The sequence below is a fragment of the Urocitellus parryii genome, chromosome 1 (genome assembly GCF_045843805.1).
Source record: "Urocitellus parryii isolate mUroPar1 chromosome 1, mUroPar1.hap1, whole genome shotgun sequence".
Lineage (NCBI taxonomy): Eukaryota > Metazoa > Chordata > Mammalia > Rodentia > Sciuridae > Urocitellus > Urocitellus parryii.
Genome location: NC_135531.1, coordinates 233,801,096 through 233,828,950, shown reverse-complemented (window position 1 = coordinate 233,828,950; position 27,855 = coordinate 233,801,096). Strand labels below are relative to the sequence as shown.

Genomic DNA, 27,855 nt, shown 5'->3' with positions numbered 1-27,855 from the left:
TACATATGGATAGTGAAATAGTCACTATTATGAAGTAACTTAACATACATATCACCTTGCATAGCAACCCACCTTTTTGTTTTATTTTGCTGGTAATTTTAGATATTTTTTGATTTTGTCTTTTTAGGACAGTGGCAGGGGAAAGGTTAGACTATAACTAGGACTCCACCCATCAAAAAAGCCTGAAATGGTCTGTCTTGAGTAAGGCATTTTTCACTGGACAACAAGTGTTTCAAGCAGAAACGAGAAGCATGCAAGGGACTGGGTGTTAGGGGAAATGGAAGCAAAGTTGCTATAGGGCTTAACTTGATTTTCTTCAAATATTTTTGCTGTCTACTTCCACTGTGTCAACTTAAATGAATGAGTTATCATTTTAAAATACTGAACATAGTGATTCTGTGTGCATTGCATACCTGTAGGTGATGTAGCAATCTAGGAGGGCAGAGGATGGAGAACCAAAGGCTACATTATATAGAACCCAGAATGCTTGGAATATTTTATGCTTTATGCTAGAACAACCAATTGATTAGTGTAACTTAAAGTAGTTTATTTGATGATCAAGTTATATGGAAATATAGGCAGGCAAAAAAATTAAAAACTTTCCTTGATGAATTCATCATTTTGAAAATAATATGTTTCTATTATGAATTGGTGGAGTACACTTCAAGTTTTGATGAAAAATGATTTTTCTTCTTAATTCAAAGTAAAAGAATCCATAATATTCAGGTTTAATCACAACATAGTAAGGGAGAAAAAACTAGATTCACAAATAAAACAAATGATTTTCACACAGATCACCACTACCTACCCAAAGTACTTTTAGTTCAAAGAAATGAGGGTGATAATCATTCAGATACAAAGGACTTAACCACTCTCTGACTGAGAATGTGAGGTAATTTTTTTCTTGTGGCAGATTTAGATTATCTCATAGGTTATTGGATTATAAATTTAAAGGTAAAAGGTATAAATTTATTTAAACTATGGTAATTAAAAAGAAAATAAGAAACATGACCAAATGGGAATGAATCCAAGGTACTCAAGCCTGTCAACACTGAAAATTCAATTAATGTTTTCATTATATCAAGAACCAAAAAAGAAAAATCACATGATCACTTCAATAGATTCAGGAAAAGTATTTTCGACAAAATCCAACACTCATTTATGATTAAAACTCAGTAAACTAGGAATAGAGGGAAATTTCCTCAACTTGATAAAGAATATTTCCTAAAGTGGTTACCAAGGGATGAGTTAACCAGTTACATAGATGTTGTTAAAAGGATATAAAATTTAGTCAGAGAGGAGGAATATGCTCAAATGGTCTATTTTATATATTTACTTATTTATTAATTTATTTACTTAGTTATTGTGGTGCTAGAGATTGAACCCAGGGCCTGTGCATGCTAAGCAAGTGCTTTACCACAGAGCTACATCACCAGCCCCTCCAGAGATCTACTGTATAATGCATAACATTACAGTTATAGTTCATAACAATGTATTGTATTCTTGGAAATTTCTAAGAGAGTAGATTTAGATTTTAAATATTTTCACCACAAAATTATATTTAAGGTAATGTAGAATGGTAATTAATTCCATCCACCCATTCCACAATGTATACTGACTTCAAAACATGATGTTCTAAATTATAAACATATACAATTTTTACTGGTCAACTTAAAATGTAAACAAATAAATTAGGAAAAAAGACCACCCATGAAAAACCTACAGCTAACATCATACTTAATGATAAGAAACTTGAAACTATCCTACTAAGATCAGCATCAAGACAGACTGGATCCTTTTCATCACTGACTTTTAACATCATCCTGTAAGTCCTGACTAAATCAATAAGACAAGAAAAGGGGAAAAGGGTATACTGATTGGAAAGAAAGAAATAACTATCTCTGTTTGCTGATGATATGATTGGCTATGTAGAAAATCTGAAAGAACCACAATCACAAAATGACAACAACAAAAAACAACCCTGGAATTAAAAGGGATTATAGTGGGGTTTCAGGACACAATGTTAATAGATCGTGATCCATTCTGAGTCAGTTGTTTACTTGTATGCCAGCAATGAACAAGTGGAATTTGAAATTGAAAAGCATAATAGCATCTGTATTAGCATCCCCAAATTGAAGTAGTAGTTTTAAATCTCTCAGAGTACATAGAAGTTCTACATAAAGAAAATTCTAAAACTCTGATGAAAAAAAATAAATGGAGAGATAATCAATGTTCATGGATGGAGAGACTTAAAAATATGCTTTCTTCCCAACTTGATCTATAGATTCAATGCAATCCCAATTAAAATCTCAGGAAGTTATTGTGTGGATATTTTCAAAGTGATACTGAAGTTTGTAAGGTAGAAGAAAAAGATTCCGAATATCCAACATAATAATAAAGGGGAACAAAGTTGGAGGATTGACACCACCTTATGTCAAGACTTTCTACAAAACTGCAGTAATCAAGACAGTATGGTACTAGTGATAGAATAGACAAATAGACAAATGGATAGACAAATAGACAAATGGAATAGAATATAAAGCCCCAAAATGCACCCATGAAAATTTAATAAGGACAGTACAATGGAGAAGAGATAACCTTTTCAACAAATGGTGCTAGGGAAACTAGACATTTGTGTGCAAATATATAGATTCAGATACAGATACATATGTAGACATAGGCATAGACAAAGGCAGACATTGACTGTTATGGTCTAAATGTGTCCCATAGAATTCATGTGTTGGAAACTTAATCCTCAGTGCAACCATCTGGGGATGTGAAGCCTAATGGGAAATATTAGGTCATAAGGTTTTTTATCTTTATGAAGATAAAAGACCTAAGGTTGCTGTCTGGGCTGTTTTGGTCTTCCACCATGTGATGCCTTCTACCATGTGATAATGCAGCAAGAACATATTCACCAGGTAACAACACCTTCATCTTGAACTTCTTGGCTATGAAAAATAAATTTGTTTTCTTTAATAATTACTCATTCTCAAGCATTCTCTTATTGTAGCACAAAATGTACTAAGATACAGACTTTCTACCCTTTACAAAGGTTAACTTAGAAAGGATCATAGTCCTAAATGTAAACATAGAACAATAAAATTCCTGCAAGATAACGTAGCAGCAAATCTAGATGAACTTGGATTTAGTAATGACTTTAAATACAATACCAAAGGCACAATTCATGGGAGAACTAATAATGTTGGACTTCATTAAAAGTAAAAACTCATGGTCTGTCGGATACTGTTAAGAGAATAAAAAGACAAGCCAGAGGCTGGGAGAAAATATTTGCAAAAGATATATTTAATGAAGGACTATTATCCAAAACATACAAATATTTAAAACTCAACAATAAGAATATAAATAACTTGATTAAAACATGAGCCAAAGATTTTATCAGACATCTTGGAAAAGATCAACAACAAATAAGCATTTAAAAGATGCTCCCCATCATATACCTTCAAGAAATGCAAATTGAAACAACAATGAGATACCACTATATACCTGTTAGACTGAGGCAAATCCAAAACACTGAAAACATCAAATGCTGGTGAAGTGGTGGAACCACAGGAACTTTTACTCATTGCTGGTGGGACACAAAATGGTGCAGCCATTTTGGAAGACAGTTTGACAGTTTCTTACAAAACTGAACCTACACTTGCCAAAGGATCCAGGAGTTAACACTCCTTGGAATTTATCTAAAAAGTTGAAAACTGAATTCCACACCAAACCCTGAACACAGATGTTTATAGCAATTTTATTCAAATTGCCAAATCTTGGACACAACCAAGTTTTCCCTCAGTAGGTGATTAGCTAAATAAATGTGGTATCTCAGGAAAATGAACATGATTTGAAGCTTAAAAGAGAAGAGCTTTCACCCTCTAAAAAGAAATGGAGGAAACATATACGCATATTAGTAGTGAAAGGAACTAATCTAACCAGACAATGTACTATATGATTCAAACTTTGTAACATTTTGGAAAAGGCAAACCTACAGAGACAGTAAAGAAATGAGTGTTTTCCAGGGGTTGGGAGCAGAGAAGGATGATAGGTGGAATACAGATGGGTTTTAGGGCAATGAAACAACTCTATATGATACTAAAATGGTAGATATGAGTCATCATACCTTTCTTTAAACCAAAAAAATTTAGGAAATTAGGAATGAATCACACACAAGATAAACTGTGATGATACTGATGATGTGATGATGTGTCAGTGCAAGTTCCCCAATTGGGTGATATTGATAATGGGGAAGGTTATATATCTGTGAAGGCAGAAAGTATGTGAGAAATCTTTGTAACTTCTGCAATTTTCCATGAACCTAAATCTGCTTTAAAAAATATATATATATATAATTCATTTTTATATTTAATTTTAAAACAGTACAGTTTTAAAAAATGGAAACAATATTTCTATAATTTTATGTGTTCAATTATAAGATGTTTACTGGTGAGATGACTTGAAACTTGAGTATTTTTTATTAGACATCCATGAAGTATAAATAAATCCTTTCCTGGGCATTTTCTTTTTATCTTTAGGTCAGATGTTGCCATTTTATATAATGATCGTTCTGTCCTCGAGAATCACCATGTGAGTGCTGCTTATCGACTTATGCAAGAGGAGGAAATGAATATCTTGATAAACTTATCTAAAGATGACTGGAGGTGAGTTTCAAAGGAAACCTAAAGGGAATTTAATTTCAGAAAAAGGGTAAATTATGTGGTTTAAAGTGAAAAAAAAAAAAAACCTCTAAAAATCAATGCCTTCCTCATATTACAAACTCAGTTACTGTTGACTGGACGACTCTGAGAAGGATTTGTACCTGGAGGACTTTGTTCAGGAGTCAGGCTCTGTTTGATGGATCTGAAATATTTCCAGATCAATTCTTTATCCATACACATATGTAAGACTACACATCACACAATAAATACTTTAAGATGCATAATTGTGCACTTCAATGGAGCTCTGCTCAATTTGTGCTAATAGCTGGTCTTACATAAATTAAATATGTTAGCATCATATTCATTCTTTCTATATACATGATATAGTGACACTAGATTCCGCGCAGAGAAAAATAATAAATCCAACCCTACTACTCCACATAACCTTTCTATCTTTTTATCCTTTGGTTGTTATCTTCCCTTTGCTTGATTTTGGATTGTCAGATTTAGCCAATGAATTTTTAAAAGTTAAACAGAAATTTCAGATCAACATAAAATCTTTTTAATATATGTTCCTCATTTTATATTATGTTTATATATTTTTAAAAGCCCATGTTTATCCATAATAAAGATCTTATTAAAAGATAATAAATGGATGGCAGAAGGCTCCCACTCAAAGGTAAGTATCAAAGGATTTTGGTTTTTACTTTTGCTCTTACAACAAATTAAAGAAAAATGTAAATAAAAAAAAAAAGGTGTCATGCCTGCCATTAAGAATGGACTTTAAACAAAAGCAAAGCGGAAAAGTTAAATTTAGGGTTTCAAATGAGCCCTAGTCTCCTAAAGCTACATTTTCAAATTTCCAAAGCTTTCTGTATTTTCTAGGTCAATTCCAGAAACATGGGCTCCATTTGCAGTTGTAGAAAATTCCATAAGGTGGGAAAAGAGGAACAGTGTTTGGGTATCCCATTCGGGCTTTTCATTCTATTCTGTAAGAAACTAGCCTAAGAGGACTCCAGCCTAGGAAGGTCAGGATTTAACTGTACAAGAATTTTAAAGTGACTACAGCTGGGTTATGTGGAGAACAGCTGGGCAAAGAGAAGCAGGCAAACCAGTTTCCTAAGATCTGAGAGAGAGATTAATTACAGGTAGTGTGTTAGTTTTCCTCAGTGGTTTTCATTCTCAAAGGTAATATTGATAATAAATTTTATTCTTATTACCCCTTTGAGTTAATCTCCTTTCCCTCAAAGTTTGACTCTTTTGTTCTTTCAGTGTGATTTTATTTTCTATATTTTGTTCTTTACCATCTTCAATAATTTATTCTGATAGTTTATTGTGATAATATCTGGTAAATTTCTTGTCAACAACTTCTCAGACTCATGCTAATTAAATGTTTTACAAAGTTATTGTTAACAAATAGTATGTGTATCATATGGACTATAGAATTTAATAGATTAAATACTTTCCAAAAAACCCCAAGATTGATTTTTCTTCCATAACCTTGATAACATTTCCCTGAGAATTAAAATATGGATATCTTCTTAAAGACCTATAGATTTTTTGCTCTAAATGTCTATTTATTTCTTAAGGTAATTTTAGTAAGGTACAATCACATTAATTTAAATTTGGGGCAAAAATTCATAAATTAAGAAATATTTCCCTGATGTATTCTTTTGCCTGGTTTATTGACATAATACTAGGCATTTACTGATCACTTATCTGCAAAGCACAATACATTATTAGGTTCTATACATTTCACAAAATTTTTTAGTCTTATTTTTCTTAGTGAATATAAATATTTTGTTCAGTTGCTATTCTAATATGATCTTGTCACAAAATCAGAGAAAAAAAATGTAACTGAGAATAGTTTTAGAATCTACCTTCAATAGATTATTTTCCCTTCGTATTTCAGTATTCTAAGCAAGCTGTTCAATATTATAAATAATAGCAGAATATTTATTTCTACCTCTGAAAATCTGATTGAATGGAGTACCCACAATTTAAAACAAATCCAATATGTGGTTGCTTTTGAAAATACATCATCCAACAATAACATCTGTAGTTAAAATATCTCTGATGCAAGATCATAATTCAGATTTACTCCACACCTTGATTTAACCTACTCTGCTGGCCACACCAAAGAGTGCAAACAAAATATGGTTTTCTGTATAAGTGACTTTTTACCTAACTCTACAGAGCAAACAAAGAATTGTGGATTATGCAAGACTTTGCGGGAGTGGCTCATTCCCCACTTACTGTGAGAATGAGTTTTTCATGAACAGGCTTTGTGATATGGTCACTGTATTGGTCACCATCTTGGCTGAACATTTCAATAGTGCCGACTGCTCTACATTATGGAAAATCAGGTTCCAAAATCTTAAACAGAATTTTGACTTACTTTCACATCTTGACCTCTTTGGAGTTCTTCTGATGGGAAGTTGGCACAGTAGTCAGGCAGTGGTCCAGGTGCCAGCTTTGGAGTGAGAACCAGGTTGCATCCTTTATCAGCCTAAACAAATGGCTCAGGCTCTTCCAATGGAAAATATTGACACTCCCTCAAATGTATGAGGATTAAATGTCTTAATCTACCTTCAAAGCAATTGCAACATGGACTGAATAAATATGGATAAATAATATTGCTTTTATTAATAGTAGTAATTTTAAAAAGATGCTAAACAAGGAAGCAACAGAGAGTGTCTTGAGAATCCATGCCCCTCTCTCCCCATCTCTTCCCTAACATATTGAACTATCAGTTTGGATTTAGAATGGTCTCAAGCCCCACTGAGCTACATGTTTTACTTCTAAAGCATTCAAAAATTATATTTAAATTAGTGTCTCATTAAAATAGCCAAAGGTTCTTTTGGATAGAAAAATAAGACTTTAGAAATTATAAGTTGTGAAGAAGACTGTGAGTTGAGAAGGAGAGGCATATCACACTATTATTCATACATCATTCTGCTACTAACTTCTTAAATCCCTGAGAATCAATGGGCAAAAATAATGTTGAACCTTTGTGAGCACTTTTATATTTAAAGAGCAGCAACTTTTGTGCTCATATCCACTAGGCAAATATATAAATAGTAATACTTATGGAAAGGTTCTATACAAGACCAATAAATGGCCAATTGAAACTATTATTCTTTTGATGCCTCTGCAGGGATCTTCGGAACTTAGTGATCGAAATGGTTTTATCCACCGACATGTCAGGTCACTTCCAGCAAATTAAAAATATAAGAAGCAGTTTGCAGCAGCCCGAAGGGTAGGTTATTTTCTTTTGTCACATTAAAGTACCATGAACTTGGACTCAGAAAAGATTAATGGTTGCTTTGTTCTGATAATTTGAGCATGTCCTTTCTTTGACAGAATTGACAGAGCCAAAACCATGTCCCTGATTCTCCATGCAGCAGACATCAGTCACCCAGCCAAATCCTGGAAGCTGCATTACAAGTGGACCATGGCCCTAATGGAGGAATTTTTCCTGCAGGTGCCTCTTTCATACTCTTTGCAAATAATTTTGGAAATAGTGACTGTGCATTTTTTTTCATACACCTTCTCTACAGAATCCAGAGCTTGTGACTAAGTATCATCAATTGGCATAACACATTCTTGTGGATATTCAAAGAATTTATTAATCTTTTAGATAAGTATGCTAAATAATCCTGTGTAGTATAATACATCTTTTAAAGAGAGTCAAGTCTTAGATCTCAGGTGCCAGGCTTGGGAAGGAAAGAAACAAACAGATTATAATTGGAATCTGCTGTTAAGAGAGAAGTGCCAGGACAGAGAGCAAACAGCTTTCTTAATGGAAGGACAAAGGGAGGATATATACCACTTCTTTATACATCTTGTTGGCTAGAATTTAGTCATATGTGCCTAGCTGCAGCAGAGGCAGAGAAATACAGTTTTTAGCTGTGTGAACACATGCCTAACTAAAACAACAAAAAATATTATTATGTGAGAAGGCTGGAGATAGAGGATGGCTGGTATTCTCTGCTACAAGTATTTACATTTTACATTTACATGTCTCTTTTCTGTCCATCATTCCTGCATGCCCCCTTTAGCACATAAAATACAATGTGATGCTAACCACTCAAAGTCAACCTCAAATCCTACAAGTTAAAGGCTCAGTCTTCTACAAGACTGGTCTACTTCAGATGCTAGCCACAAGTGGGGCTGTAGGACACCAGCTCTTCTGACCAGCCAGTTCTAAGTTCAGTGTCTCTTGCAACCCATTTTATATTTGATAATTCGTTAGAATAGCTCATGGACTGAAGAAAAGAGCTAATCTTAAAATTACAGGATACAACTCAATAATAGTCAAATAAAGTAGTGTTTAGGGAAAGGTCTGGGAGTGTCCCAGTCATGGAGCATACATGTAGTCGACAGATGGATTAAATTGTGCCATCCTCTTGTCTTATCAGTGTGTTCACTTATCAGGAAGCTCCACTGAGTTTCAGTAACCAGAATATTAATCAGGGTTTCATTATATAGCATGATTGATTAAATCATTGTCCATGTGCCCCTTCCCCCACCAGAAGGTCAGACTGACCCAAAGTTCCAACTCCTTAATCATTTGCTTGCTCTCTTTGGTGATCAGCCCCCATCCTGAAGCTAAGGACAGGGCCCATCATGAGTTGTCTTCATGAACACAACAAAGAGTCACCTGTCATTCAGTAAACTCCATAGGTTTTTGAAGCTCTGTTCCAGAAACCAGAAATGAAGACCAGTTGTTATATTCTTTATGATACCATAGCTCTGTTTAGAAAAGCTCTTTTATTTCTGTATTTTCAAATTATTTTATTCTCAGCATAGTTCTTTACTTAGAATGTTTATTCATCGATTGAATATTTATTCTGAAGATATAAACACCGAATATATTGCTATACTTGAATGAATGTTTTCTGTCTCCCATTGTTGATAGCTATGTTTTATTTGAAATAGCACTGAATAGTCCTAGATAAAATTACTGAGTGACCACACCAAATTCAAATATTTTTATATTAAAAACAACTTGAGAAAAATATTTTAATATTTTATGCACATAAAAAATAGAATAAATGTTAAAATACACCACATCCTAAAAGGCAATTGCCTGCTATAGTCAATTAAAAATTATAATTTTTGTACACTCAACCAATCAGTAATCAGAAAATGGTAAATCTAAAGAGACCTTAGAGAGCTTAAAACTATCTCTCTTATATTAGAGATGAAAACATGAAGAGATAAAATGATTTTGGTCAGGTTGATAAGAAAATTTTAAATATTTAAAATTGAATGGTCATGAAAACAAAAAAGGAAAAGTTGTTGAATGAAACTAAAACAGTGAATAGAGGAAATTTTAAACCATTAAATGCTTTCTGTATTAGAAAAAAAGATACTTTGTGAAGCTAGAAAAACTTAAGAAAATTAAACCAAAATAAATTGATGGAAGGAGATAATAAATATAAAAGCAAAAATCAATAAAATAGACCAAAGAAAAATAATAATAACAAGAATTATAAAGGTAAGTGTTGATTTTTCTGAAGAAGTAATAAAATTAGTTGTAGTTTCAAAAAGAGAAAAAAATTATAAAGGAAGAGGGAATATTACTATATATCTTACATATGTCAAAAAGATAAGAAATATTATGCACAATCTATGCCAATAAAATTGACAACATAGATAAAATTGTCAAATTCTTTGAAAGATATAAATTACTAAAACAGACATAAGAAAAATTATAATCTGAATATTCATTTATCTATCTTTAAAAATTGAATTTATAATGTAACTCTTCCCATGAATAAAACCCCAGGCTCAGATGTCTTTAATTCTTAATTCTGATTTCCATTAGTAGTACTCAATTCAGGTAAAAAATGGTAAATTATCAAACATTTCAGGGAGAAATAAGGCCTGTCTTACACAATTTTTTTCATGACAGAGAAAAAAGGGAAAATTGGCAGCATAACCCCTAAGAAAACCTGAAAAAGATTTCAAATAAAGAAAATTACACCCCCAATCATGTCATGAAACTAGATAGAAAAGTCCTTAAAATATTAACAAATACAATTCAGCAACGTAGTAAGTGAGCACATATCATGACTTGAGTAAGTTGAATATTCAAAAATCAGTTAAAATGATTCACCATCTTAAAAGAAAAAAGGAAAAACAATTACATCATTCTTAAAGGCACAGGATGCCTTTGACAAAATTCAACAAACATTAATTATAAAAACTCCCAGCAAATAAGAAATAGGAAACCTTAATGTAACACTTCCTGGTGAGATATTGAACATTTTTATACTAAGATCAAGATATCTACTCCAAACACTTCTATTCAATATTGCATTTGAAGTTCTAGCTAGTGCAATAAGGTGCTAAAATAAAATAAATAGATTGGATTGAAAATAAGCAAAATTTGCAGAAACATGAGCATCTGCATGAAACACTTTAAGAAATTTACAAAAGCCCCTGGAATTAACAAATGAGTTTATCAGAATTGTAGGATCAGTTGTAGTAAATGAGAGTAGCAAGTTGAAAATGAAATTTAAAAAGCAATATTATGAGAGAATAAGATAATAAAATACTTGAGAATACATTTAATTAAATGCATGTAAAACCCCTATGAAGAAAACCACAAAATATTGTTGAGAGAAAAACTTTAAAGACCTATATAAATGGAGAGTGTTTCCACATTAATGGATTGAAAGTCTCAATATTGCTAAGATGTCAGTTCTTCCAGAACTGATTAATATATTTAGTATAATCCTTATTAAAAAATTGAAACAGGCTTCTTAGTAGAAACTGAAAAGTTGACCCTAAAATCTAGATGGAAATAACCAAAACAATTTTGAAAGAGACTAAGAAAGTTGGAGAACTCATGCTTCCTTATTACATAACTTAGTAAACAGCTACAGTGATCAAAACAGTGTATTATTGGCATAAGGATAGGGAAATACATCAATCAAATAGAAGAGTGATTCCAGAAGTAGAACCATACATATGTGATTTTCTACAAAGGCAGCAAAACAACTAGTGAGGAAAGGAAGTCTTTTCACAAATGGAAATGGAACAACAGTTATAAAAGTGTGGGATAGAAGGAAACTTGTCTTCTACCTACACCTTACACAAATAATAAATCAAGATGGACCATGTGTTAACACAGAACAGAACCCAGAACTATAAACTCTTGGAGAAAAATGCAGGAAAATATCTCTCGAATCTAGGGGGAAGGCCAATGATTTTAGAAAAGCCACACAAGGTATTATCCAAAGAGAAAAATGGTCAAGCAGACCAAAGCAGAATTTAATATTTCTGCTCTTCTAAAAATACCATTATGAAAAGATAGACCATAGAGAAAATATTTGAACTGTAAGCAGCTTTCCAGGAACTTGTGTTGAGTCTACATAAAAACTCTAACAAATCAATAATAAAAAGGAAAATCATGGCAATTTGAACAGATACTTCATACAAGAAAATATACTTGTGGATAAAATGTACAGACAAGTATGCTTATTGTCTTTACTTATTGGGGAATTTCAAATGAAAACCACAATGAGATATTACATCTACACTGGAACAACTGGAGTTTTATTTTATGTTATCAATAATGTGGTAAAAATGGAAGTGTCACATATCACTGGTGGGAGTATAAATCATTGCAGTCACCATGGAAAACTATTGATTTGTAACATCTACTAAAGTTAGACTTAACATTGCTTATGTCCCAGCATTTCCACCCCTGTTGTGTATAATCCAGATGAATTAGCATCTTTGTTCACTTTTATTACAGAGGAGTAATAAAAGCAGTGTTATTTATAAAAGCCCAATGCTAGAAACAATCCAAATGTCCATCAGAAATACAAATGAATTAAATAAATTATAGTATAGCCATACAATGGATTATCATGCAACAATAAAAAAAAGACTAATGATAACAAACAGTAATAAACCTTAATATCATTTATGTGAAGTTCAAAAATGGCAGTTAACCTATGGTTATAGAAATCAGAATAGTGGGTATCTACATGGGGTAGGATTCCCTGGGAGAGGTTAAGGGAACTTTCTGAAGGTAATGGAAATGCTCTGTATCTTGATTGAGTGTTACACAGGGTGTTTATACAATTATACAATTCAGATTTGCACATAGAGTTTTTCTCAATTTAAAAAAGTCTATCATAATAAAAGTTCCTCATCAATTACTTAATTTTTTAAAGTCCTAAAAAAATTCCAATAATACCATGACTGCATCATCCTTTGTTTTACTGATTGCCAAACAAACAATACCTGACAGAGTAATCAGAGTAATGAATTCAATGAAATTGAGTTGAGATGTTTTTTAAGTTCACCACCCTGTTCTTGAATGTTACAGGTAACTAATAGCAATAATGAAGATTTCAGACAGCAGTGATTATTGACATCTGAATTTAGGGGTAGAGAGAATTGCTCCATAGGGCTATTCAGCTCCTATGTCATTCCCTGTGCATAGTACCCTGTGACTCAGATGTCTATTAGAGATTAAATCACACCCAACATAAAGGTTAAATCTTGGAATAGGTAGAGCATTGTGACACTTGGAATGCTATTATCTGCATTTTTCACATGGTGTTACTAGAGTAAGGAGGTGTCAATTTTTTTTGGGGGGGGGCTTGTTTTTTTAACAGGACATTGGTGGGCAATGACAGGCACTCATGAATCCCCAAAATGTTCAGAAATGGGCAGTCCTTGCCTGAATGACCTTAACACTTAAGGTAAAACACTTATAACGCAACGCTGAGGAACACATTCATGTTAATATGGACGATTATAACATCAAACCATCTCTACTAACATAGCCTTATCTCTTCCAAAATGAAAATCAACCAATTCATCATAACTGATTTAGGACTTGATCTTTAAAAAATGAAGTCTCCCCTCTCCCCCCAGCCATCTTCTTTTCTTCTTTATTGGGGATTCAACCCAGAGGCACTCTACCACTACGTTACCCAAGCCTTTTTTATTTTTAATTTTGATACAAGATCTCACTAAATTGCCTAGGCTTGTCTTGAACTTGCCATCCTCTTGTCTCAGCCTTCCAAGAAGGTAGGATGACAAGCATGTGCTACTACATCCAGCTGAATAGTGGAATCTTTTATTGAAATATCATTTCTCACTTTCTGCATTTTTGAAATTGAATGACTTTCAAATCCCCTTCAGAAACACATGCAGCAAAATAGGAAAATGTGGAGTTAAAGGTCAACATGAATTTGTAGTGTTAACAAATATGTTTTTCAAGCAAAACCAGTTCATCTCTAAGACACTTACATTACCATATGATAATAACTCCAATAGGTAAAAAGTTTTCTTGCATTCAACCAAATAAATCTCATAGTGCCCTTACTTATTCTTAGCCATACTATGTACTTTAGCCTTTTGGAGTTGAGTATAGGTATGGTTCCACTTCCTTGGCATTTGCATTTCTCTGAATGTATTTGACTTATACTATTAAGCTGAATTTGTGTTTCTATACTGATGGGCAGGACTGCAATGATTCTGGCATGCATTTTTTTTTTTTTGCTCATTCTCACATAACCATCTGTGAAGCGACCACTTTGTCAAATCCACAGCATTGATAGACACCTTCTTGCTATGTGTCTAGTCAAGGTAACTAGGGTTTCTCATTTTGAACAGTGAAAAAAGCATTTTAATGATGTAATTTTAAATGGTATTTCTTCATTCTTTCAAAATACACTAAGAATTTAAATACCATGTCTTCTGAGGCACTGGCAGTGCTAGAGTTTTGAGGCCCATCAAAGTACATCTGTCCAAAAATCATCACAATCCTTAGCTGCAGATTATAATATTTTGTGTTTCTTGCTTTTTGCTTTGTTTTCATGGTGCTGAAAATTGAACCCAGAGCTTCAAGCATTCTAGGCCAGTACTTTACCACTGAATATATACATATAGACAGACAGATAGATAGATAGATAGATAGATAGATAGATAGATAGAGATAGAGATATATAGATATATATTGATATATATCCCTAGACCCTTGTTAAAGAAAATATTTTATATTTTTTGTGTGTATTAGTCAAACTAATAATGCAAAATAGAGGGATAATTGGAGAAAAGCTCAAGTGTAAGGTCTAGCTTTCCCTCTTTGCAGCAGTGATGTGGAGGAATCATCACCTTTTTACCCTTGTGTATCTTCTTACTTAAACTCATTCTGCCTCCCACTCAGGATGACTGTGAAAAGCACAGTGATACAAGGCATCTAAGTGAGCATCATACACTAAAAACCACAACATGGATATGAAGAATTGGTAGTATTTGTTATTCTCTAACTCAGTTTTAAGTTTTACATTTTTCCAAGGTAAAGTTACTAGAAAACATCAATTATGAAGTATTTTGTTATTTGATAGTTACTTAAAGTTGAACTTTTAGGTATCCTTTGCCCAAATCCCTTAAAGCTCAGCTTTAGGTAACTATCAAATAACAGAATTTTGATTTACAGCATAATCACAAGACTTAAAAAGTAGCTAGTAAGTATTTTCTTTCACTCTGCTGAATAAAGCATTAGACTTGGAATTCCTTCAGTAGATTTTGAACAAAATTAAACATGATCATGACGATCTACCCAGCTGATTTTTCTAAGTTGGGCTTCCGTAGACATGAAGAACTTTTAAAACCGTGTGTTTCTGAAGGACAAGCCAGTGTAGACCAAGCTATTTACATCACCTTTATAAATCCCATCAATATTACCCCTATTCATGGTGCAACTTCTTCAGATTTTCCCTCTAAAGTCAATGGAAGTTAGCTAGAGGAAATCAGGATTGTTTTCAGAATTATAGACCTGAGAAACACTTATTTCTGATTCTTGATTAAGCAACTGGTAGTAAGGCAAAGAGGCCCTCATTGCCAAAGCATGTTCACAAGAAGCCTGTGATGTTCATAAATACAGAGCACCCCCTCTGAGTGTTCAACGGATCCACACAGTTGCCTCCACCCTCTGCTATAATGGTGCATTTGAACTAAGACCAACAAGAGGAAGGGAGATGCCAAAGAATAACCCCCAGTACAAGCAGATGGATTTTGATCCTTTTTCTCTTTACACATCTAGATTGACATAATAAAAACACATTTTTAAAAAATAGTCACTTTCATGAAATTGTGTTTGTATTTTATACTTAGTTCCACATAACTAAATGAAGTGTTTCATTCTTCAACTAGTTATTTTGTGACACATGAGGGGAAATCTATATTAGTGCAAAACAAATTTATAAATAAATGCTTCCTTGTTAGACAAGGAGAAAAATGATGTGAAAATTATATTATTTGGAAGGAAAGGTCAAGATTGTGATTTACCCTAAATTACGTACAGTTAAGCCCCTTAATTTTGTTCAATGTTTCTAGAATATGAAGTGTGTTATTTCAAAATAAATGGTATTTCCTAGTAATAAAAAAGTAATCAGTCCATTCTTGGTCAATGATCTGATTTTGTATAGATACAACCTTCAGTATTGCATAAGTGTAAAGAACTGTAGCTATGAGCCAGGATAATAACTTAAAATGTAAAAATCAAATATGCTAGTTTCAAGAAGCATGAAAGTGCTATAAACATCAGGTATACAGGGAGTTATAATGTTCTATAAATATTTATAATACTCACAAAAATGCAGTTATTCCAAATCATAAATTTTACTGAAAGTGAGTATGTTTGTTGCTATAATCATTAAACATTTTAACAGTTTTGGTGGCTTTCTGAGAACGTAGAAGGATCCATTTTTAGAAGGAGTGAGGGAAGGTAATTAGATAAGCTCTTCAAAGGGGGCTAAATCAGAGCATCATCCTCCTGTAGCGACCAATTAAATTTGCTTGAACTAGTGTTCTCTCAGATTCTACCCTTTGCAAAGCCTGTGCTAGGGACTTCTTGAATATTTGTTGTTGATATCTTTTTTGTCACTAAAACTTAGATTGCAATGCATGAAGTTTCTCAAGATTTCTGTATTTCACCCTCAATTATCTTCTTCATTTATTTAAAACTATAGAAATTGTTTTGGCTTCAGAGAAATGCATGGGGGGAAGTGCTCTTCAGTCACTGGATTTGACACCTTGTTCAGCTGTCAGAGCCTTTTACACTGTTAAGAAAGCATAAAAACAATTACTAGCTCTTTGTCATCACCTTTCAAAGAAAAAAACCTCAGCAATCTCCAGGGAAATTGTGGAGACAGGTATAAGCACTAGACTGTGCACGTCAGTGTTCCTAGTTTGATGGGGGCCACCTTGCCACCTCCTCACCTGCAGGTTTATCGCCCAGAACACAGTGCTGGACCCAGGGGCAGCACTGAGTGCACCAGTTCATTACTTGAGTTTAGTGCTTCTGCAACCATGTGCACACCAGAAACATATTAAGATATTAAAACGTGTATTTTTGGCTTTATGGAGGCATTATCCTTAAATGAAAACATAAACTCCAAGTAAAATATAAATTGTTGTTTGGTTTAATACCTATTGCTTTGACCCCCTGATTTTATCCTGATGAAAAGTATATATTCTTTATCAAGGGATGGAATAAAGAAAACTACAAAGTTGATCAAATATACACAAAGAATATAACTTTTCCTTTAAATATTTTTCACTTTACCCTTGGAAGTACCCACTTGTCCTGTTGGGTTTCTAGTTCCTTCATAGTCTGGCTATAGGACCCCCTACCAACTTTGTATTCATGGCCTTTATTCATCCCAAAGAATAAATAACACTTTGAAATATTTATAAATAAATTGAATAATTAATGTACTTCAGCATTTAATGAGCTTTAGCAGTGGAAATTTGATATTCTAAATTAGATGTAGGGTACTAGAAGAAAATAGGACACTAACTCTTCACTCCAGCTATCAGAATGTCCACCTGTATATATCTGTCAAATGCCTAAGTCATATATGTAAATGTTGTCACCCAATAATCTATAAAATTAGCTCATGAATTTGGGGACTACCAAAGAACCATGTAGTATTAAAATAAATCTATTAAATTTGTATTCTTAACATACCAGATAGTAGCATTTTGACCAATAAAAACCAGTTAAATGAAACTTAACTGCATTTAATAAATAAAACCATATAATTAATCAATCAATAAAAGGCAATTAGATCTACATATGCCAAATAAATATCTTTAATACTAAGTTTCCTATGAAGTCTGTCAGTAGTCTTATTTACATTTAACAATATTATTATTATTTATATTTTAATATAAAGTATTAATGGTATCGTTATTCAATGATAAACTGTTTTTCTTATACCTTATTATTATCATGTTAAAAATAATTGCATATTAGTTTTCAAAATCTATACCTTATCCAGATTCTCTGGTTTCCTGTAGCAACACCAACAGATTCATTTTCATTTAGATTGGTGGACCAAGAGCTATCCTCTAATCATCCCAGGTCACCCCTCACACTGCTGACAAATTATTGTTTTCAAAAGTTGAATTCATGTCAATTTCATGCTGGAAAAAGGGGGGAAAAGCCAATCCCTCTCCATTACATGCTAAATTCAGTACAATGGGTCCCCCACTGTTTTAAAACAATCTAGGATATGCATTAGACATCATGGACATCTTTAATTGACATAGCTGCACATTGTTGCTATTATGAATTATGATTCTTTGCTAAATTTAATGACTATTCACTAAATGTTAGGTACTACCTTTGGGCTTCAAATAAAGTATCTTAGATAATCCTACTAGGCAGATCCTATGATCATTATATCTTAAAATGAGTAGAACAAGATGACAAAGTTAAGTCAGAGGTAAGAGTTTGTTCAGCACATGCTGGGACCTGTTTGTAGTGACAGAGCCCCTTGCACAGCAGTGATTCAGTGACCTCTCCTGACTCCAAGGGCAATGGCATTAATAATTCTCTTCTATGTATTCAGAAGATGGGTATAAATATTAATTCTAAATAAAATTGATGCCATAAATTGAGGGAGTTGCAGACAGAGATCACAGAACCCCTTATTTCATCTTCTCTAAGTCATGACGTAGTAAAATCTTCCCTTTTGTAGCTACTTTGCTACAAATCGTATTTTGATTTTCCCAAATAATTCTGATTTCAAAATTTCTCCCAGTAATCAGAGTCATGGTGTAAAGGGAATGCACAGAAAACATTCTTAAAACCTTCAAAGCTATATACTGATATGGTATAAAGATCAGGATACACAAATGTTAGAGGAAATCACGGACTGAAAGGAAACCAGGGAGTCCTGAGCCAGGCATTACTTCCAAAGTTGTGGATTGATGCGAGACAGGTGCCAGCATTTTAGGAAGAATACAGACCTCAGAGTACTCCTTCAAATGGTGAGATATTTGAAATGAACAGGAACAAGGAAGCATCCTCTCTCGTTCATAAAAAGATCCTCTTGAATACAAAGGAAAACAGCAATGTGTGATAAACCTTGTGAGAATAAATATTTGCACAGAGTAGCTACCTGGATTTTAGGAGTTGAAAACCCATGTTGTTAAACCCGAACATAAATGTTTAATTCTTTCACACATGTATGCAGTTAATCTAGTTTTGATAAAAGCAAATAGCAAAGAATCACTGAGATTTTTATTTTCTCGAAGAAGAATACATTAAAATTATGTCTGAAGAATGTAAGAATGGTGAAGGTATACCTGATTACTTCTTGTGGGAAATTTAATAAAGCTTAGTAAACAGAAAGGTATTTCCAAATGTTCATACACATTTAAGTTGAAAAAACTGTCCAATAACAAAACCTTGATTCTGAAGTTTTGCTGGTGTGTTTGACATTAAATAAAAAAGGAACAAAAAATTCCATGAGTTGAATTGTTACTTAAATTCTAAATAATATGCTGAGATGATTAATTTATACCAACTTTTGAAAATTGCAAAAATCTCTTTACAATCAAGGGGTTGTAACACTCAGACAAAGTGTACGGCTGCTTAAAATGTTTCTGATTTTCCCCTGAAGAAGCTTCTCCCAAAGAAACCATCTAATAAAAATTTCAGGTACTTGATCTTGTAGTTATATTTACATATAAATAGAAAAGTAGTGCTGGATTAAGAAATGAAAGACTCAGCTTTTCAGGCGTGCTACCTAGGCTGCTCACTATCTTAGTTTACCCCACCTAAGTCTTCACTCCTCTGCTTTTCTTTCCTCAGGGAGACAAAGAAGCGGAACTAGGGCTTCCATTTTCTCCACTTTGTGATCGAAATTCAACGATGGTGGCCCAATCCCAAATAGGTAATCTGAAGGATGGCAATTGGGCAAAGTGGATGTGTGTTTTCTATTTTCACATGTGTACACCATTCTGTTCAAAGTCCTCTAGGAAAAACTCACTCTATATTCATGACAAAGTTTGCCTTTAGGCTGATCTAGATGATGCTAAGTGATAAAAACTATTGAAATAATTTATAAAATGAATTCAATAAAGCAGAATTGGTAAACGTCATTGTTATTCTAGCTATAATCTTTTATACAAAATAAAGTGCTTTCTTCTTGGGAAGGGACTGTAATTTTCATTTGTTGTTGACTATTGTGTTCTATAATTTAATCTCTTGGGTATAAGGCAATTCGATGAACATATTAGCATTCCTATTCTGTTAATGCTAAGTATCCATAGTATGCTTGATGTGCAATCTCCTATTAGTTTTGGGGAAAAAGTTCCTGTGATATGACTAAATAAGCCAACTGCAAGAAACTTGCAAAATCATATTGCTTCCAACCTCATTCATTGTCATCTGTATTTTTGTTGGGAAATTCAACTCCAGTCCATTATTAAAACATGATTGCTATGCTGCATGGTTTGAATATTTGTAATAGTTCTTCCCTTAGCTAGCATATTTCTCACTGAATTACACAATCGATGAAAATGAAAATAGCCATCTTACCTCTGTATTTTGGCAGCTGTACCCCAAAGCAGCAGGGTGGTCAGAAAGCTGCTTACTCTGGCCTTCCTCCTTCCCAACCAAGTTCAACAGCTGTTTATCTAGAGATTATGAGGAAGGTGCTTATCCTCAATGTTGTGCAGTCTGAGGATTTCACCTAGCAAGCTGGGAAGGAGTGATGTTCTTGAGGCTCATTGCTGTCATATAAATTGCTACCATATTACCTCATTGGACAGTCTACCTGTACTGGTCATTTAAACCCATTCATGGAACTCAAAATCACACTCTGGGTAGGCAATTAACATTACTTTGATTTAAGATGTCAATTAAAACGTACATTTATAGGAATTTTTAAAATTATAAACATGCCTCAATATGTACTATAAATAATATAGTTACTTGAAATGTTAATTATTTTATCATATGTGGATATTTCCAGGGCATTGTCACTTAAAGACCCTCCTTCCCATTATTCTTTTATATTTAGGTAATAGTTTATTGCTCCCAAGTGGGTTTAAGGACACAAGCCCTTGATTTCAAGCACCAAATATTTCCTGGGATCTTAGGGATGTTGTCCCCTCCTCTACTTAAATACCAGGTAGTAAAATGTTCCCAGAGGACAATGCCCCTTTCTCTTTGTGTCATTTTCTATCTTGATGAGTACTTTAAATGTGAAAGTCTTCATTCAATACTGACATCTAAAAAGCAGTAGGTTTAGTGCTGTCTCCCAGAGATGTTACTGTTCCTGGGCTGATTTGACAGCACACGCCCACATGCTGCGAACTAACACTTTACATCCAGGGAATAATAAACAGCAATTTGAAATGCGAACAAGTTGGCGGAAAGCTCTGACTGACATAGTAAGAAAAAATGTAAAAGGTGGTTGCCTTCCCATAGCCCGAGGGGAAAATGCCAATTATTTAATTCCTTTGGCGTTCAGATATTATTTCTTTCTGGTCAGTAATAAAATTCACAACAAAATGAAGATCTTTCCCAAAGAGTAATGACCCTTCTCATCGGGACAGAAAAACATATCCCCACTCATTTGATCTGCATCTATTGTTAGCAATAGCATATAAAGCTGAACATTAAATAGGAAAGCCAATATACTTAAGTTAGCGAGCCTAAATTGTAGCACTTACACTGCTTGGGAGATTATTTTGTAGAACAGTTAAGCTATTTTAAAGATTGTGCTATTGGATTAAAATAGTATCGAAGGGCAAGAAAACTGATATTATAGTTGATATTTGCTATCCCAGGAGTGTGCCAAAGAGAGGCTCTTCATTTTAATGATCTTAGAATTCTGGAAGTTGTAACACTTTGATTTATCCTTTTTAAATTTTTTTTTCTTTTTCTTTTTCTTTTTATAGGTTTCATTGATTTCATAGTAGAGCCAACATTTTCTCTTCTGACAGACTCAACAGAGAAAATTGTTATTCCTCTTATAGAGGAAGCCTCCAAAACTGAAACTTCTAACTGTGGGGCAGGCAGGTATGATGTTTTTCTTTTATATCATTTTTCATCTCTGTGGTTTTTAATAACCTTTTATTATTTAATGATTATCCTTATTTCTTAAAACTAGGCAGGGAGTTCTTGGAATAATTATTAGGTAGTATTGCCACCTAGTGTCATGATGTTGTACTGCATCTTCCTTCAATATTGAGAACTGAGGTCCACAGTTCAAGAAAAATCCAAGTCCTCTAAGTACAGGAAGAGGAGTCCCTGGCTCTCTTAGTGGGAAAGGGAGGCAAACAGCTGCCACGTGCTCACAGCTGGACCTGTCTGTCTGCTGTTCTGCGTCAACAGTCGGTTTCATAAATTTTTTCAGGCTTTGTTCTCTCATCCCATATCCTGACTGATCCTCTTCTCTTTTGTATCTTTTGGTTTCTTTGGTGATTACTGTTAGTTCAACCATTGTGGGGTTACATGTGGCTGAGGTGCTGAGACGATCAAATTCGAAAGGCTTGGTGAACGACGGGAGCTATTCCCCAGACTATTCCCTTACAGCAGTGGACCTGAAGAGCTTCAAGAACAACCTGGTGGACATCATTCAGCAGAACAAGGAGAGGTGGAAAGAGCTGGCTGCACAAGGTAGGGTTGTTCACCTCATCTCCCTGCCCCATCTCCATCTTAACTACTCCTTTAATAGTTTGGATTTTTCTTCCCTTCAGCTTTTTCTTTTACAAAATATGAAAGCTTTGGTATTTGGAATTTGGCTGCCATTTGATTATTCAAGAACAATTGGCTTCTTTGTTAAATGAAAAGGAATTCTGCCCTGGATATCCCATGTGGGCTGCGGATATGTATGTGTCAGTGGTAGGCAACCTGGAAGTGGCACAACAAAATGGTGACAAAACATTGTGGCACAATCACCCCTATGCTTTTGTAGATGAGCTTTCTAACCTGTTTTAGCTCTGGGCTATTTGAATGTTAAGCAATGAATCTTCTCAAATTGTTGTGTTTCCCTCGATGAATTTCCAGTGTCATAGAATAGTTGTTTTTGTTAATGCTGTTCAGTTTTATGTTTGTTTTCTATGGAGAGGAAAAAATTGACCTTTTTCACATCGCCAAAACAGAAAGCCCGTTCCCTCAACATTTTAAGGGAAATAAATAAGATTATTTATATCATCTGCTTTAGAAGTAGCTAGAGAATTAAGCCCTGTATGGGTTGACTATTATTATTATAGCTATTTTTTTGTTGTACTTCTTTGATGTATTCTAGGAATCAGAGATATAATTTTAAAAAAAGAGGCAAAAATTCCTACACTCATGAAGGAATGAGAGGGAATCAGGAACGGGATTTAAATTTTAAATAAGTGGTCAGAAAAGCCTTCAAGCAGTGATAATTTAAATAAATACATGGAGGAGGTTAGAATGAGAGCCATGAGGAAGTCTAGGGTAGTGGGAAAGAAATTTTCTTACACAGGAAGTGGCCACCACATCATCTGGGAGGTAGAGCTTGCATGACATACAAGGAAGCCAGTGAGGCAGGGAGAAACTGGGCAACTAGGAATGATGTAGGCAATGAGATAAAGGTGTAAAGTGGTGCCAGATCATTGGTTTACATCCAAAAAAAAATGGGAAAGCCAATTACAGGGCTTTCAGAAGAAAAAATTGAGAAATACGAACTGAGGCTTTAAAAGGAAAATATTCTTTTGTGGGGGAGGCAAAAAATGTAAACTAGGAGACCAGAAAGAAGGTGATTGATCATAATCCAGGAGAAAGATGGGAGCTTAAAGTAAATAGTAATGGTGGAGAGTGTGTCAGAATTCTGGATACATAAAGATGGTACCTGAAACTGTATGCATGCAAGAGTGATAAGCAAAAAGAGATTGGATTCTGGATATATTTTGAAATATTGGGTTACCAGATTGGATGTAGAGTGAGTATGAAATAGTCAAGAATGGTGTCAGGCTTTTTGGTTTCCTTGCACGTTGTATCTATGTAAATTTATATGATTATTTCACCAAACACTTTCTTATGCTAGCAAAGGTGAAGATGCACATGACGTATTCCCCAGTAATTCCACTTCTGGAATAGATAATTTTGTTCTTGTACATCAAAAGACATGTCCAAAATGTTTATAGCACAACCATTCATGAAGGCAAAACAAAGCAAAAAAAAAAAAAAGGATTCATATATTGTACTTTGTATTATGTAATAGTATATAAATATTAAAATAAACTTCAGATATGAACATGAATAGGAATGAATGTCACAAACAGCATTGAGCAAAACACACGATCTGCTGAAATATTTTAAGATGCCATTTATAAAAAGTTAAAAAAAAAAAAACTAAACACCAAGCAATAGGTTTTAGAACCAGATGAAGTGATACGTCCCTATAATTCCAGCAACCCAGGAAGCTAAGGCAGGGGCACTGCAGTTTTGAGGCCAGCCTCACAATAAAAAAATAAAGAAGACTAAGGATGTTTTTAGTGCCCCTGGGTTCAATCCCTAGTACCAAAAGAAGAAAATATAGATGTTAGGGTACATATATGGAAAAAAATGAAGAATTATAGGATAATTATAGAATAATTATTCAGAATTATTCTAGAAGGTAGGATGGGTTATTTAGAAATTAGTAATATTTTATTTCTTAGATTGGGTACTAGATAGATGTTCATATAATGATTACATATAAGATATATCCTTCATATGAAACTCATTTGCATGAATAGACTCTTTCATAATAAAAATGAAAAAAAAATGTGATCAGCTATAAAAATACAGCTTCTAAAATAGTCGATTTTAAAGTTGGTGAGTATCAATCAGATGTTATCATTTTAATTTCCTATTATCATTTTCAGTGTGCATAAGATACACTGTTTATTATAACTTTATTACAATTGTACCAAGATGAAAATGAATAGTTTGCATGATGCTTAGAGCTGCAGAGAATCAGTTAAACATCAAGGCTCTGAAGAAACTCACAGGTGCTTGGTCATCATCATGTTAGCCCTGGAACTATAGATCATAGATGTCTCAAAAACATACAGTGAAATATTGCACATCCTTAGACTCCAAGGCATGAAGCTTCTGGGTCATCAATAATACAAAAAATCATTTTAAAGAGTAATTTTCATTCAGTAAGCCTTCTATTAAGGGGCTGGACACATCTAAGTATGTTGCATTGGAAAAACAAGTGCTTTCCTTCATCTCCACATGTTCATTTATGGTTAAATTTTATCATTTAGACCTTATGACAGGTTCAGCTCCTTAGCACGTTTTGTCTTTGCCAAGCCTCCACCCTCATCTCCATCAGGAGATTTTTAAGAGGGTTCATGGTGATTCTTCCAAAAGAGGGTGAGAGAAATAGTGGGAAGAGTTGCTCTTCCTTTCTTGTATCACATAGCCTTTCTAACCTCGACAAATGTGGTCATTGATATAACAGTGTCTGCCTGATCAAAGCTCACTCCTCGAGACAGCCCCCAGTGTCATAAATCTGTGACTGTCTCCAGCTGTGCTTAAGACCTATGAATCAGCTTTGTAAATAAGGCTTCTCAGGGAGTGATGGAAGAAAAGATCACGTGTGCCTGTACTGGAGACCAGTGAGATGATACGTGCCTCTTGTAAACAAGAAAAATCATATACCTAAACATTAAAGTGCCCTGATGCAGCTCATTTCCATCAGTGGCATTTGATCTTGTGCCAGGTGCAATGTCTGGGTCTGGAGCTGAGGTGGAGCCAATGAGGTTCCTATGGGGAAATGTTAGAGAAGCACTCCTCATGAAAGCAGTGCTTGAATGGCAAGTACTAATGGTAGTTCTCCTTTACCACAAAACAATGACTTTCATAAGCCACCTGGAAGTTTGTTCCATCTTAGACACACAGATTCCCAATTGAACCAGGTCCCCTGAAGCCACCTTGATCAGAACAAAGGCCGGGAATCAATCTCAGATCAGCATTCTGTCCCCCTTCCCAAGGAGAATGTGTATTTGAGAAAATAAGTTATGCCCCAGAAGTCCCATACCCTTGAGGTCAATCCTGAATGAAATGTAATGCATTTCTTTCTGTACTGGGATTAGTAGGAGTAGGGGTGAAGAGATTCAGGACACATTTCCTATGATGTGGGCTTTCTTGAGGTTCTGATATTCCCCTTTGAAGGTTTGCACTACATCTCCACCCAGGGAGAAACAGTGTCATCTGAGATGTTATGACGAGAGTGTTGCAAATAGTGGCAAGTAGGGAGCCTGGCATAGGTTGATAGCCACTAATGAAGTCATCACCAAAATAGTCACAGAGGCTTCCTATGTTCTAGTGCAAAACACATGCCTGTACATATTTTTGAGAGCAGAGTTCAGGGTCTGTTCATCTTGGGTCTCTGGCAATTCCTGCTCATGCCCAGGTAAGAGTTCAGTAACTATTGATTAGAGGAGAGTTGACTGTACTCTCTGGAAGTCTGATTTTAATGGTGAGTCCATCGAAATGAAATGATGTCACTCACAATCTTTGTACAGCTTTCTTTGTTAGCTAAAAAATGGAAATTCCACTGATAAATGGCAAAAGAGAAAACTAAATACAGGGGACATTGTACAGAACTTCCTCTTCTCATTTGATATCTGCACTTGCTTGTGTTTTATGATACCAAAAACTTTTAGTAACTTGCTTTAATTTTACTTTTCAATATGAGTAATGACTGCAAGAGTTCACAGGAGTTTTGTGACCTCAGAAAACCATTAGGTAAGAGAAGTGACCAAGGAAATTTGGGGTGTAGATAGGTTAGAGGGTGGGAGGAAAAGAGTGGGAGATCAGATGCTGCACTGTTTAACAGGTGATGGGGGGTGGGTAGAGGTAGTGGATAGAAACAGTTCTGAGGTAGTTGTCTCCTTGATGTGCCCCTCATGTAGTTGGTGTTCAATGTAACCAAAGTTTGACAGGGTTACTTCACACTGCCCACAGAGAAGCCAGGTTCAAGACTTTGTTGGTTTCTTATCTTTTTTCCTTTTTTTTATTATTAGTTGTTCAAAACATTGCAAAGCTCTTGACATATCATATTTCATACATTTGATTCAAGCAGATTATAAATATCTTTAGTTGTCCCCACACATCTCTGTTCTCTCTTCAAAACCTTTAGGCTTACATTCCTCTTGATTCTAGATCTCTTTTTCTCTCCCACTTGGTGTATAATATCCCCTCAATTGCTCAGAGCAATTTAGTTCTGACCTCAGACAATCCATTCAACAAAACAAAAACCTTATTCTTCACTTAAAATGCCATTATAGTTCTTCAAGCATGCCTTGAGATTGTCAGGGTTGATCATAGTTTTGTTATTATTTTCAACATCATTGGAATTCTCATAAAATTTTAATTTACTCATTACCCTCAGGACATTTATCAAAAACCTTTATGACTATACCTATGACTTACCTCAGTACTCAGATAATCATCATAGAAGTATCAATGAACTAGGTATTTTCTTATTTTTTGACATTTTACTATTCATTTGATGTATTAAACATATAATCTTAAATAAACAAGTTTAAGATATTGCATATTGTTAGAAAAGCTAATAAATTTTCTCAATGAAACAAAAGATTCTAAAGAATACATTTTATCGTTGCCTGAAAAATTAAAAAACAAGACTAGAAATCTTTCTCACTAAAAGAGAAGCATTTAAAAATTGATGGAAGAATATTAATATTTTCAAACGATGAAATTTACATTACAGTTAGTATCATATGTTAAGAGATTTTAATAGTTTAATAATTAAACCTTAGGCATTATTACTTACACAGTGCTCCTCCTTATTCACAGGAAGTGTGTTTTAAGACTCTTAGTGGATCCCCGAAAGCACTCATAGAATCCAATCCTATAAATACT

At 34.1% G+C, this 27,855-nt stretch overlaps 1 protein-coding gene across 1 annotated transcript in view; it reads left to right on the top strand.

Annotated features, from left to right (window-relative positions):
* Positions 1-27,855, top strand: part of Pde1a (phosphodiesterase 1A) — a 242,213-nt gene that overhangs the window by 187,051 nt on the left and 27,307 nt on the right. The window contains exons 9-14 of the mRNA XM_026392032.2: positions 4,542-4,667; positions 7,822-7,923; positions 8,028-8,148; positions 19,807-19,888; positions 21,903-22,023; positions 22,439-22,623. Coding sequence (XP_026247817.1) covers positions 4,542-4,667; positions 7,822-7,923; positions 8,028-8,148; positions 19,807-19,888; positions 21,903-22,023; positions 22,439-22,623 — 737 coding nt within the window. The remainder of the gene's footprint in view (positions 1-4,541; positions 4,668-7,821; positions 7,924-8,027; positions 8,149-19,806; positions 19,889-21,902; positions 22,024-22,438; positions 22,624-27,855) is intronic.